Source organism: Mizuhopecten yessoensis, unplaced genomic scaffold, assembly GCF_002113885.1.
Source record: "Mizuhopecten yessoensis strain PY_sf001 unplaced genomic scaffold, ASM211388v2 scaffold395, whole genome shotgun sequence".
NCBI lineage: Eukaryota > Metazoa > Mollusca > Bivalvia > Pectinida > Pectinidae > Mizuhopecten > Mizuhopecten yessoensis.
The window spans coordinates 38184-53131 of record NW_018403525.1 but is presented as its reverse complement, the minus strand read 5'-3'; the positions used below and the strand labels follow the sequence as shown (position 1 = coordinate 53131).

Here is a 14948-nt window from a genome sequence, read left to right as displayed (position 1 = left end):
ATCTGTTACCCAAATTGGATTCATCTCGACTGTATCCTGCATCTGCTAACAGTTCAATGCTTATATTTACATTTACATGTATATAGTTTGTTTTTTATAGTAACTGAAGCAAAAATACGTATGAATTTCCCGCTTATCATATCAGTGACGTCAGTAAGTTCAAATCCCAGAACAGACGACATTTCCAGAAGAAATAATATAGTCCCTCGTGTCATTGAAAACCACACACACATAAAATGGTTTGAACACAAACTTAACTTTATTATTTATTTCATATGAGTGTGTATATGTTGAAAAATTGTTAATAATTGCATAACTTCTGCTTGTTTAAAATTAAAGCTGTTTTTCGTGCATTGATAGATTACATGTAATTTGAAGTGATGCGGCACTGAACAGACTTGATTGTTTCCTCGGAAACACTTATGTTTCCTTCGACTGGAATATTACGTTATTTTCAGAAGCATATGTACTCGGAAATGTTTAATTAAAGTGGTCCTTTCAGTAGGTGATAACGATTCCAATGACAATTCGTTTGAAATAGATTCCATGTCTAATCGGTCAGATTAGCATCGCTAGCAGACGACGTTCACAGGGGCTCGGTTTCGTGATTTTGAGTAACGGATGACATCACTGAAAAACCACAACACTTAAAAAGGTATTTATACACATTCTAAAACCTTGTCGATACCCTCGACTTTTACAAGGTTTTAGAAATGCTGAATTTTAGTGTTGTGGTTATTCACTGATGTTATGCATAACTCAAAATTTCGAAACCGATCCCCTGTGTGATGACGTTAACAAAATTGGTAAATTCGTATCTAGAATGGCGCTTTAAATAATTTTGTGGTACCTACACATCTTATAATAAATTTACATTGTCATAATTTGTCAAGTTGCTTTATTTTTTTGCGATGACCTATATTGCTAAATGCTAACGAACCCAGAATGTTTTCCGACTATAGGCCTATTGATACCGAAAATATCGGGCGGCCATGTTTGATTACCTTGTACCAGCTGTATTCCTACACTGGCCGTATCACTGTAAATTGTAGCATACAGTCTCATATACAGCAATTTGGTTTACTAACGACATATAGGCAAATGCAACACAGAATGTAAATATTGTAACATATGAATAATTATTTTAAATACGCATTAAAGTAACACATTCAAGAATAATAATGATTGCTTGCAAATTATAAGCATGTAAAGGTAATGAATAACAAATTTATGCAATTATAGAATGAACTGCAATTGTATGACAATAATCAGCGTGAAATACTTTTTTTTTTGACATTTTAAGAAAGTAGTTCACTCTGGATAATAAGGGTCGATTACAAATTTCAAACATACCTCTCACTTCAGCTAAACTTGGATTAATATAAAAGTAATGTGCGATGTATTTATGTCTATAGTTAGTTATCGTAGCATTATTACATTGAAATGTATAGTGATATTCATCCCCAATACCATTATTACATAGCAAACAAGTACGATTATTACGTGGTATACCAACCCATCTACCAGTTTCAATGGGTAATTTTAAGTTCTACATTCTAAATTTGCTGATAATTATACGTTCGCTGGAATTAAGCTTAACTAGATATGATTCAAAATTAAACTGGTTTTTAAAGATAGAGCAGAGCTGTCCACGAGACGAAGAGTCAATAATAGAGAACCAATTTTGAATAAATTGATAACATAAACGTTTTTTAAGCAAATTTTTGAAGAGTGATCTATTCATTGTACATGTGTTTTGGTATATACAAATATTAGTAAACCCTGTGTTATTAAGTAATGATTGTATATATCCAAGCCATTTAAATTCTGCAGTTTTATTTTCTTGCATTTTTAGTATTAGGCGATAGAATACACTAGATACCTTATCTCCTCCTGTTATTAACTTATGCCAAAACATTAGCATTTTAACTTTAATTTCTATTTCTATTGGAAATTTGCCCAGTTCGCCATACACCATAAAATTTGGTGTACTTCTTCGAACATGTAAAACTTTCTTACAAAATTGCAGATGAATTTTTTCAATGATACTTACATTTTCAAATCCCCAGATTTCACATGCATAGAATAACATTGGAAAGACTAGCGAATCAAACAATTTAAGTTGTAAGTCAATAGGTAAAGGAATATTTCTTATCTTGGTATACACTGCAAACAACGCTTCCTTTACCTGGTTAGCTATCAGATGACGTCATTTCGCGTTCAGTGTTTTAGCCAATAGATAGCTCATAAACTATATATTAACATTTGCATGGCATTGTCACTATATAGCCTCTTTGAAAGCTGTGTCGTTGATGGGACTTTGTTTACCATGCATCATGAGACAAAATTATTAGCGTATTAACACAACACTGACCGGAACTACAATATCCAATATAAATAAACATGCCGGCTGCTGAAATGTCGCTGGGCATTGTGAGATTTGACAATGTCATTGTAAATTTATATGCAAAATAAAAAAAATATGCCGGCAATGGAAACAATTTTAACGCTCATGCAATTTATCAGAAATATCGTCTGTTACACTGCACTGATCAACAGGGGTTCGTTACGAATGTCTGAAATACACATATTCTATAGACCTACTGACACATATGTTACAGACCTACTGATATGAGTCACAGCACACATAAACAGTTCAGACATTTGTAACGAGCCTGTGCTCCGTCGCAAGATCACTCACTTCAAACGCTATCCATTTCACGCGTCTCGCATCCACGGTTCCTCAGTTTCTGACGACATGTCAAATAACGAGGATGTTATAGAATCTACCGACTGTTGTCAGGTTCCCATAGATACAGTGGAAAATCTGGACTTTGTATTCTCCGACTTACCCATAGCTTAGATATCGGCGGGTCTCACTTTATTGCTCAAGCTTCGATATCGGCCAGCCTGACCTTATTATACAAAGTTTGATATCGGCGAGCCTGACCTTTTTATTCAAGCTTAGATATCAGTAGACCTCAGTTTATTATTTAAACTTAGACATAGGCAAATTGACCTTTTTATTCAAGCTTAGATATCGGTAAGATTCAATGAGTTATTTAACCTTATAATTATAAAAGCAAATTGACCTAATTATTCCAGCTTAGATATCGGTAAGCCTGATCTTATTATTTAACCTTAGATATCGGCAAATTGACCTTTATATTCAAGCTTAGATATCGGCGAGCCTGACCTTATTATTCAAGCTTAGATATCGGCGAGTCCGACCTTATTATTCAAGCTAAGTTATCGGCGAGCCTGACCTTTTAATTCAAGCTTAGATATCAGTAGACCTCAATTTATTATTTAAACTTAGATATAGGCAAATTGACCTTAATAATCAAGCTTAGATATCGGCGAGCCTGACCTAATTATTCAAGCTAAGTTATCGGCGAGCCTGACCTTTTTATTCAAGCTTAGATATCAGTAGACCTCAATTTATTATTTAAACTTAGACATAGGCAAATTGACCTTTTTATTCAAGCTTAGATATCGGTAAGATTCAATGAGTTATTTAACCTTACAATAATGTATGCAAATTGACCTAATAATTCCAGCTGAAATATCGGTAAGCCTGATCTTATTATTTAACCTTAGATATCGGCAAATTGACCTTTATATTCAAGCTTAGTTATCGGTGAGCCCGACCTAATTATTCAAGCATAGTTATCGGCGAGCCCGACCTAATTATTCAAGCTTAGTTATCGGCGAGCCCGACCTAATTATTCAAGCTTAGTTATCGGCAAATTGACCTTTATATTCAAGCTTAGTTATCGGCGAGCCTGACCTAATTATTCATGCTTAGTTATCGGCAAATTGACCTTTATATTCAAGCTTAGTTATCGGCGAGCCTGACCTAATTATTCAAGCTTAGTTATCGGCAAATTGACCTTTATATTCAAGCTTAGTTATCGGCGAGCCCGACCTAATTATTACAGCTTAGGTATCGGTAAGCCTGATCTTATTATTTAACCTTTGATATCGGCAAATTGACCTTTATATTCAAGCTTAGATATCGGCGAGTCCGACCTTATTATTCAAGCTAAGATATCGGCGAGCCCGACCTAATTATTCAAGCTTAGTTATCGGCGAGCCCGACCTAATTATTCAAGCTTAGTTATCGGCGAGCCCGACCTAATTATTCCAGCTTAGATATCGGTAAGCCTGATCTTATTATTTAACCTTTGATATCGGCAAATTGACCTTTATATTCAAGCTTAGATATCGGCGAGTCCGACCTTATTATTCAAGCTTAGATATCGGCGAGCCCGACCTTATTATTCAAGCTTAGTTGTCGGCGAGCCTGACCTAATTATTCATGCTTAGTTATCGGCGAGTCCGACCTTATTATTCAAGCTTAGTTATCGGCGAGCCTGACCTTTTTATTCAAGCTTAGATATCAGTAGACCTCAGTTTATTATTTAAACTTAGACATAGGCAAATTGACCTTTTTATTCAAGCTTAGATATCGGTAAGATTCAATGAGTTATTTAACCTTACAATTATATAGGCAAATTGACCTAATTATTCCAGCTTAGATATCGGTAAGCCTGATCTTATTATTTAACCTTAGATATCGGCAAATTGACCTTTTTATTCAAGCTTAGATATAGACGAGCACGACCTAAATATTCAAGCACAGTTATCGGCGAGTCCGACTTTATTATTAATCCTTAGATATCGGCAAAGTGACCTTATTATTCAAGCTTAGTTATCGGCGAGCCCGACCATTATTTAAACTTCAAAATCGGCGAGCCCGACCTTATTATTTAAACTTAGAAATCGGCGAGCCGAACTTTATTATTTAAACTTAGAAATCGGCGAGCCGAACTTTATTATTCTCTCAATTACTTACGGCTAAGACCAGCGCATTATCTTAATATTATCTCATGTATATCTTCTATACAGCCGCGAGTCTTGTTAATATTTTCCAAGTTGTCTATAGCTTTGATCGCTGAAGGGATCACACTACAAGGAATGACTATAGACTGAGCTCCAAATTGAGTTTACCTTGTTTAAGACTCCAAATATTGCACAGAAATTGCAGACAATACATTTTACAGGATTGGAAAGCTCCATATGTGTGAAAAGTCAGTATTTTTTATTATAACCTTCCTATTAGTAATTGTAACCATCAGAAGAACTATGTATAAGTACAAAAGTTCTTGTTTCTCAATCATCAGAATGAAATGGGGTTTTTTTGTGAATGTACATGTTTTATAATTGGCACGAATACAGAAGGGTTTAAACTAATTGTAACCAGCAAAGGGTAAGCTTCTGTAAAAAATCTATGGTCTTTCCAGACTTCAGTATAAATCTTGAACCTTTGTTTTCCAAGTCCTTATACACGACCTAATAGGATCTCTCAGTTTTACTTTCTACACAAACAATGTACGTACATTGTATTAAACATTACACGTATGCGACATGTTTACTACGTATATTGCGTGTGAAGAAAGTTAAACTTTGACATCACATCTTTCCAAACAGATGAATCTGATTTAAGATACCTAATATGATCGTTTTACTATTTCTGCCTCGCGCAGGTTGCACTGTCAGAGTGCAGACCCACTTCCGCTGTAAGTGTAGCTATCCTTTAGGTTCCCTATCGTTCGTGTATATGGCTCTTCCATCAATCAGGTTAACATCACATAGATCTGTTCGAGGGTGATATTTACAGTTAAATTAACGCTCCGGACACCGGTCAGCACTGGTTACTGTTCGGTACACATGTACAATGCGTGGGTGGACGGGACTTTATCAGAGGTTGACGTGTGAAGTGGTTTAATGGCCTTTTCTAAGTATGGTTCTCGTCCTAACGGTGACCGTCACTGTATATTAGCAGTGGTCTTTGACCTATGTATCTATTGTGTCGTTATGACTGTTTAATGTACGATCCGAATCCCTCTCGTGTGTCACATATCCGGGAGATTTGGTTAACTCGATCACCCATGAAATTACATAATGAAGTATTCCAACCTCTGATTTGGACGAATTAAAATGTGTCCTCAGGGGTAAATGAGCAAATGCTTATTGTGACGCAGCGGTTTTTCTTCAAAACTCAACCATTTTACATCGTATATGGTGTACAAGTGTGTGATGGTGAGTGTCAATGGCCACTCCAACCTAAGATTGCTTTGGTTTGGGTTCGTTTGTGTCCGACGTCCTATTAATAGCTTTGGTCATTTAAGGACGTGCCAGGTTTCAAACTAAGAACGCACAAACATGTATATATATGTCTGGCACAAAAAAAAACACGATTTGATGAATAAGTGATCCCCGTAGCAATGTCAAACCCGTTGATACGCATAGGAAACTGTTGGGCAGGATTTATATGTTGCCATAATAAACTATTTGTGAAAACAGACACCATACCTTGCGGGACTTCAAAGAAAAACGATGAAGGTTATATAAACAAAATGTAACCAACGACAGTAAATGTAAAATCCAGGTGGGAACTTCAACCATTGATTTCAGATTGTTATACACGCGCAATGTCCTGGTCAAACTATCTAAAAGACGAAATTAAGGGGAGTTAACTGTGTATACGAGTAAGAAAAAATGCGCAGTGAAGTGGGATGGGCAAACTTGGATTTTTTTAAAAACTTTTTCTTCAAATATAGTCAAATAAACGAATTAGGAGATAACTAGCTTTGTCTGAATTCAGCTATCAAGGCATGCGGGAAAGGAGAAGTTAACTAAGCATGATGTTTCGATATTACTATGACAAAACACATAGGAGGTTACCAGGAAATCAAATACTTTCACTTTAAAGTATATTTCTATAATGATTAATATTATCAATATGCAAAATGCTGACCTCTCTATTTATAATTATATTGATAACGCACAGTTTGTTTGATATATTAATTTATTTTATTTAAGAACGGCATGTTATAAAATAAAACTATGTGAAGTAAACTTCTTTTCGATTTATTATTCCTAAAAAAAAGGATATGTAACCCATGTAACCCTGTACCCCATGTGTACTAGGTTCACTGCACTAACACATCATCTATCACGTGCATAACATTGTCATTCTTACATAAGTAAATACATGTCAGTATGTACGTGCGTGCGTATGATTGGTTGAATGGGGTGAGGAGTATAAACGGAATGCACGGGCAGACCGGAGTCCTGTCACGTCCCAACCCAACTCTCTCCAGCCATTCCTCTTCAGGACTCGTAGGAGTCAACATCCATCCGTATCAGCCCTGGTAAGTCTGTCTGTAATGTTCACATTGTCATTGTACGTTTGTAATTTACCGTCTTGTATACTCGCGTCTTTGTATTCAATTCGATGTATGTAAGTTCAGGTCAATGTGTTATCAAATGTATCTATTGTATTCGTTTGTTAATATTACAGGTTTTTCCTACGGGAATAAACAAGATAAAACATCCAAGCCTGTCGTCTTATAATTTGAGGGGCAAGGGGCTACAAATGGCGCCCACGTAAATAAAACCAGGGCCAGCCGTCGAACCTGTGTGTATGGTTTTTCCGGAATTCCCTCCTACCCGCAAAGGTGAAGGTCACACCGGCGACTTCCGGTTCGCTAAGGAACCAGAGTAAGAGAACACTACCTACATGGGGAAATGATGGCGTGGAGGTGTTGATGGACCTGACCTGGGAAAAGGTTCGGCAGGTCAATCCTAAGGGTTTTTAAGGAGGAAAAGAGGACAGTTAAGATGGTGGACACGGGCGTGAACGCCAGTCGACTGACCTGGAGAACTCTTTATCATATGTGATTTCGTCTAAGTGTGAAAATTATGCCGAAACCAGTTTGGACACTGCCAAAAATTTGAATTTATTTATAAAAAAAAAAAAAATTGTTTTGAGCAACTTCAACATTTAGTACGTTATACATGTTTATTGTTTAATATTTATTCGTAATTTTTGTCTTACCAGGGATCATTAATCCTCGTTTCTGCATTCATCATCATCATCGTTGTCATAATCATCACCATCACCAGAATTACCATGAGTAGCAAAACCTTCCCATATCCCGTATCCCTTCCTGAGTGTCTCCCAAGCACATGAATGCAAGGTAAGTTCAAAGCATTTGCACTTTCAGAACCTAGTACACATGTGTTTAGTCATGAATATTTCTAAATGAGTGTAAGTAAGTTAACCAAATATATAGAAAAGCCTGTTACCCCACCCCATTTTCTGAATAAATATCCCATTCTTGTGACCAGTAGTAAAGGCTATTTTTTGAAACGAAATGAGGATATCATCAAAAATTTAGGTTATAATCTGGAATTTCAGTGTAGGGCAGGGGGTACTTTTGGTCAGGCACTGCATTGGCTCCAATGTTTTTTACCTGAGCGAGTGCGCAGACATAAAAATATTGTCTTATATGTTTGGTTGGGAACCTGCGATCTTACCACCAAGGTAGGAAGGTACATTAACCTAGCACATACCTCAGACTTAGAGTGTGAGGGGTATGTCAGGAGCAGTATAGACTCCATTGTTGTTTTTTTACAAAATTTTCCAACTGTCAAACTTACATTCCTGGAGATTCCCCCTTATAGTATAGGGATATGGAACAGATGCAAGGGACATAAAAACCCTGAGCAGTTTATTGAACAGGATGAGATATTGGTTGGTCGGATAGACTTCTTAAACTCCTACATCCGTCGGGTTAACGAGAAAGTAGGGGTCACCTCCTTAAGGTTTCACCTCGATGTATTGAGGTACTCAAGCCGTCGGCGCAATCGTACCGTCGCCTACGATCTATTTAAGGACGGGATCCATCCATCCGAGTTATTAGCTCGGTATTGGATGAAACGCCTGACGGAGAAGATTTTCTCCGATTGTATTTGATCTATCTATTTCAAGTAAAAAAAAAAAGAGAAATCCAGTTCGATCAAACATGGCTGAAAAAAATGCTCTAACTTCAGAGGATGGAGAATCCCAGTATAAATTACCCCCTCCTTTGAAGGATACAGAGGCGATAAGCAATTTAGGGATTGATCCTAAGGACCTAAAAAAAGAGGACGGGGAAGTCAAAGGTATGAGTGAGGAAGAGCTGATCAAATCTCTAAAAGCTATGGGGAACTATATTATTATCCCTAAGCAACGGGATGGCTCTCGTACTTCCCCCGCTGTTGCTCCTAAACCTAGGGTGAGTATACTCTCACCAGTGGAGGAGGACGCCTATACTAGGCCGAGAACTAGCTCAATCGCGGCAGGCGATCATAGTTTCTCGGAGGCCAGTTTTTACTCAAGGCCTCAACAAACCCCTAAACCACCTCTGTTTTCAGGTGAGAACCCTCCTTTGAAAGGGGATGTCCTGTACTCTGATTGGAGGTATGAGATTCGTTGTCTCATGTCAGACCAGGAATTATCCCAGAGTACGGTGGTTCAGGCAATACGCCGCTCATTGCGGGGTGTTGCCAGAAGGACATTGGTTCATTTGGGAGAGAAGGCCACTCCACAGGAGATTTTAACCAAGCTAGACGCTCTATTTGGAGATATAGCTACACATGGCATGATTATGCAAGAATTTTTTAACTCCAAACAAAAACCTGATGAGCCAGCTACCAATTTTGGTTGTAGATTAGAGCAAGTATTGCAAATCGCGATTGAGAATGGGTCATTACCAAAATCCGCCAAAAATGATCTTCTTAGGCATAAGTTTTGGACATCACTACACTCTGATAAATTAAAGAGTCAAACTCGTCACAAGTATGATACCCTGACTGATTACGATTCACTCTTACGAGAGATCAGGACAGTGGAGAGCGAGTTGGAATTGGCCAACAACACTACTCAAAAGAAAAAAGGTCAGCACCAAGCAGTTTCAGTCGAGGTTGATCAACTGAGCGTAGGTGACATCTCGAAAGACTTTGACAAAAAGTTGAAACTATTGGAGGAGAAGGTTGTCTCTCAGATTGACTCTAAGTTTGACAAAATACTTGAAAAACTAAACAGTCAAAAGTCATACCACAAAGGTCAAGGTCAAAGTCAGAGTAAGGGTCAAGGTCAGAGTAAAGGTCAAGGTCGTGGGCAAGGAAACTCTAAGTATCAAGGCCATGGATCTAAAAAAAATCAGAAAAGCCCAAAAGAATAACCGTCTCTGCTGTAGGCCAACCAGAGGCTGGTGAACAATCAAATGGCCAAGCGGATGTGTTGGATAGGCTATTAGGTGTTTCGAACGAAGGAATAGTCTACATTCAAGGTCAAAAAGTCAAAGGTCTTATAGACAGTGGGTCACAGGTATCCACTATAGCAGAGTCATTCTATGACAGGTTAGAAGATAAACCAGAGATGAATGATCTGAGTTTATTAGGTCTGGATATCACTGTGGCAAATGGGTCTGCTCTGAATTATTTAGGATTTATAGAGTGTGATGTCCAAATACCTTTTATGCGAGAAACAAACTTTAGTATATTGGCGATAGTTGTGCCGGATACGGATTACAACAAAAAGTGCCCTGTTTTGTTGGGTACAAATGTGATTAGGCTTGTAAAAGACTCATCAGAGGAGTTAGAAATGCCAGCCATGTGGAAAACCGCTGTAGATAGCATAACATGCACGTACGGTGTGCGGTCCATTAACCGTAAACCCTTCAAGGTTGCTCCGTACGAGTCTGCAGTAGTTAACGGTATGGTCAGAGGATTAGATCCCGAAATCGACAACATAGTAACAGAAAACAACTTCGACTATTCCAACCTAAAGTATACAGTTTGCCCACGGGTTCTCAAACTTAAAAATCATGTGTCAAGCGTGAAGATCCCGGTTAAAATCTGTAATATTACGGCTAAGCCTATCATTATATCACCGAGATCATTGCTTTGCTCAGTAAATCAGGTACAGGTCGTTGACAACTTGGCTTCAAACCTGCCAGCTACTGAGGCAACAAAATCAATTCCTGAAGAGCTTGGGATACAGATAAATACTGAGAACCTTAGTGATGAGCAACTACTTAGGGTGCGTCAGGTGCTAGGGAATTGGAAACATGCGTTTTCCACCAGCGCTTTTGATATAGGATGCACGGACCTCGTGAAGCACACAATTGAGCTTTTAGAAGACCGGCCTTTTAAACAGCCGTATCGTAAGGTACCACCCGGTATATACGAAGAGGTCCGTCAGCACGTAAAGGAAATGTTAGAAGCGGGTGTGATAAGGGAATCAAACAGTCCTTTTTCATCGAACGTTGTGCTGGTTCGAAAAAAAGACGGTTCATTACGATTCTGCATAGATTATCGCATGCTTAATAAGCGAACCCGTAAAGATGCGTATATGTTGCCACGTTTCGATGACACAGTAGACACATTGATTGGGTCAAAATACTTTTCTAAGTTGGACCTTCGATCAGGATACTGGCAGATCGAGATGGACGAAGCAGACAAAGAAAAAACAGCCTTTTCTGTTGGTAACCTGGGTTTCTGGGAGACTAACAGAATGGGGTTTGGTCTTTGTAATGCTGGTGCTACTTTTCAGAGAATGATGGAAAAGTGTATGGGTGACATGCATCTGAGAGAATGTCTCATTTTCCTTGATGATATCCTTATCTTCTCTCGTACTTTTGACGAGCACTTGACTAGGTTGGAATCGGTTTTTGCCAGACTAAGCCAACATGGCCTGAAATTAAAACCTTCCAAATGTGAGCTTTTTAAGAAATCTGTGACATATTTGGGGCATGTCGTGTCTGAAGACGGTATAGCTACGGACCCTGAAAAGGTGTCTGCCGTTAAAGATTGGCCACGACCACAGAATGTAAAGGAGCTTCGTCAGTTTCTAGGATTCAGTGGGTACTACAGGCGTTTTATCAAAGATTACGCTGCAATAGCACAACCCCTGAATCAACTCTTGCAAGGTCATGATCTGCATAAGAAATCTAAGGTCAAACCGAAGGTTAAATCTAAGAAAAAACCTAAGGCAAAGGCTGAATGGGTCTGGGAAGAGTCCCAGCAGGTCGCCTTTCAGACCTTGAAGGAGAGACTGATGAATCCCCCAGTTCTGGCATATGCTGATTTCACTAAGCCATTCATCCTCCATACTGATGCCAGCGGCCTAGGACTAGGCGCTGTGCTTTATCAGAAACATGAAGATGGCGAGAAAGTGATTGCATATGCTAGTCGTGGGCTACGACCAAGTGAGCGGAATTATCCGGCACATAAGATGGAATTCCTTGCACTTAAGTGGGCAGTTACGGACAAACTTCATGACTACCTCTATGGTAATTCATTTGAAGTGGTGACCGACAACAATCCTCTTACTTATGTGCTTGGAAAAGCCAAGCTGGATGCCACCGGCCACAGGTGGGTTGCTGCTCTTGCAAATTATGATTTCACCTTGTCGTATCGTGCTGGGAAAAATAACGCTGACGCGGACGGTCTCTCACGCATATCCCAGGTTAGTACTGACGTTGTCAAGGCTATATGCCAATCAGCAGTCATTGTCGCCCCACTAGCGGAAAGTGTGTCTGACGATTCTGTGCCTTATCTGGCCAGTGAGAGTGCAGAGTCAACGGATAAACTTGCGACTATTGACTGGGTGAAACAGCAGCGTCAGGACTCGGATATTGCGCGGGTTTCACACCTGAAGAGAACCGGTTTTAATCCCAGGGGGAAACGGCTCAAGGATGAAACTCGATATGTCCAGAAAATGCTTAGAACTTGGAATACCTTGAGTTTACACGACGGTGTCCTGTTAAGAACCGCTTCTCTTGACGGTCAGAAAATCAAACAGCTTGTCCTTCCAAAGCAGTACCATTCCCTCGCCCTGAGGGGTATCCACGATGATGTTGGTCACCAGGGAAAGGAGAAAACACTTTGGTTGGCTAGGCAGCGTTTCTACTGGCCAGGTATGGAGAAAGATGTAAACGAAAAGGTTGAGACCTGCGGTCGCTGCATAAGAAGGAAATCTCCTATCAAACCTACCGCTGGTTTAGTACCCATACAGACGACTAGACCGATGGAGTTGGTGTGTATCGACTTTCTCGGTCTAGAAAGGTCGTCTGACGGATTTGAAAACATTCTAGTGATAACCGATCACTTTACCAGGTATGCCCAAGCTGTGCCTTGTAAGAGTCAAAAGGCGTACACTACAGCCAAAGCTCTCTATGAGAAATTTATAGTGTATTACAGTTTTCCTGAAAGGCTACATAGTGATCAGGGCCGTAACTTTGAGAGTGGTGTCATTAAACAACTCTGTAAGGTGGCCGGGGTTAGGAAATCTAGAACCACTCCATATCATCCGATGGGAAACGGGTCAGCGGAAAGGTTCAATAAAACACTCATTGGTATGCTAGCCACACTTGATGAGTCCAAGAAAAAGGATTGGAGATCTTATGTCGCACCAATGGTCCAGGCCTATAATGCAACCAGGAGTGATGCCACGGGGTACTCTCCCCATTTCCTCATGTTTGGATGGCACCCCCGGTTGTCAGTGGACGCGTTCTTGGGTACTGACCCTGGACAGCAGGGTACAGTAGATCCCTCCTCCTATGTCAGCAAACTTAAGACTAGGATGGAGGTGGCGTATAAGGCAGCTCGAAATGAAGCTAAGAAGAAATCCGAACAGAACAAAACCCGGTATGACCGGAAGGTTCGGGATTCAAAGCTTGAGGTTGGAGACCGTATCCTTGTAAGAAAGGTAGGGCTCAAGGGTAAAAACAAGTTGGCCGATAGGTGGGAACAGGAACCCTGTGTGGTGATTAACATCCCCAACAGTGATATTCCTGTGTATGAAGTTGCACATGATGGTGCAAGGGGACGAAAACGTACCCTGCATAGAAACATGTTGCTTCCTTTCAACTCCATTCCGGTGGAGGTTCCCCCTACAGCGTCTGACCGCAAGGACAGACGTGAGAAACGGACAGTTTGTGTCGCTCAGACAGACTCTGAAACCTCATCTTCATCTTCAGACTCCAGCATGGAGACTAAGTTATCACCCCCTTATAACCCGAGGCGTTCCACGCGACGCAGGACGAAAAGAATAACCCCTGCACATGAGACACCGTTAACTCGATACGAACCAAATACCATTATCACTGAGAGTGAGCTGGGTCAAAGTTCTGACTTAGTTGAGTTACTGGAGTCTACAGGTGACTCCAGTGTGCATGAGCCTGAGTCAGGGCTTCATAATTCTATGCGAGAGCGGGAGTCTGTGCCAAGCCTTGATTTGAGCTCACCTAGCTCTCATCAGACGGATCCAGGTGGTCCTGAGGTTCAAGAACCTAGACGTACAGGACGTGTACGTAAACCACCTGATCTGTATGGGCATTGGGTTTTTCTCCTGCAAAGTCATTCAAAAGTCTGATGTAAACCTGTCAACAAGAAGTTGTATCAACACCGAACACTAGTTTTTTAAAATCCATGTCATTGTTTTTAACATATGTCGAGGTGATTCCTTGAGGTATTTTAAAGTATTTTTAACGTGATCTGTGATGGTCTATAGCCTTGATGGTATGGATAGGCCAAACCTCAGGGACGACCTAAACAGGTGACTAGCAATTTCATTACAAGTATAGTTATTAATATAATGTTTTATACATATCATCCAGTATTGTTTTACCATCATATCATCAATGTGTTTGGATCAACGTGCTGGATTGGTATGGATTGGCCAAACCATTCAGTTCGTTGATCAGAAAACCCATTGCTTGCAGAAGCATGTATCATCATTATCTACATTGAATGGATCGGGTGTCGAGGATGTCTATTTGGACCAACCCTTATGCAGCGTTATGTGACAATGTGCAAATAGTTGTCAAGATCCTGCAGGTGTCCTATATATAGTTATAGTGAATTTGTATTCACTGGTGTGGATAGATCACCTGTAAAGGTGACCTACATTATACAAGATAATATATGCATATAAGCATATTCTTTACCATAATTGCGGAAGATCTTTGTTAATAAATCTACTCGTTTTTTGGTACATTCTATATCTGTATAGTCCATACATCATAATTCTGGTCGTGTTATTACTGTTT

The 14948-nt window shown here is 39.7% G+C and overlaps 1 protein-coding gene across 1 annotated transcript; it reads left to right on the top strand.

The window, feature by feature from the left end:
- Positions 1–8876: 8876 nt before the first annotated feature.
- On the top strand, positions 8877–10151 carry LOC110447503. Its single transcript, XM_021493242.1, has 2 exons — positions 8877–9884; positions 10092–10151. Exons 1-2 carry the CDS (start codon positions 8877–8879, stop codon positions 10149–10151), a joined length of 1068 nt encoding a protein of 355 aa, XP_021348917.1.
- The last annotated feature ends 4797 nt before the right edge of the window (positions 10152–14948 follow it).

What these genes read in the sequence shown, in the direction of transcription:
- LOC110447503 (XM_021493242.1), top strand. Translation starts at nt 8,877, where the DNA reads ATGGCTGAAAAAAATGCTCTAACTTCAGAGGATGGAGAATCCCAGTAT. An exon ending in TGAAACTATTGGAGGAGAAG is followed by an intron (nt 9,885 to 10,091) that starts GTTGTCTCTCAG and finishes TCTCTGCTGTAG; the next exon opens with GCCAACCAGAGGCTGGTGAA.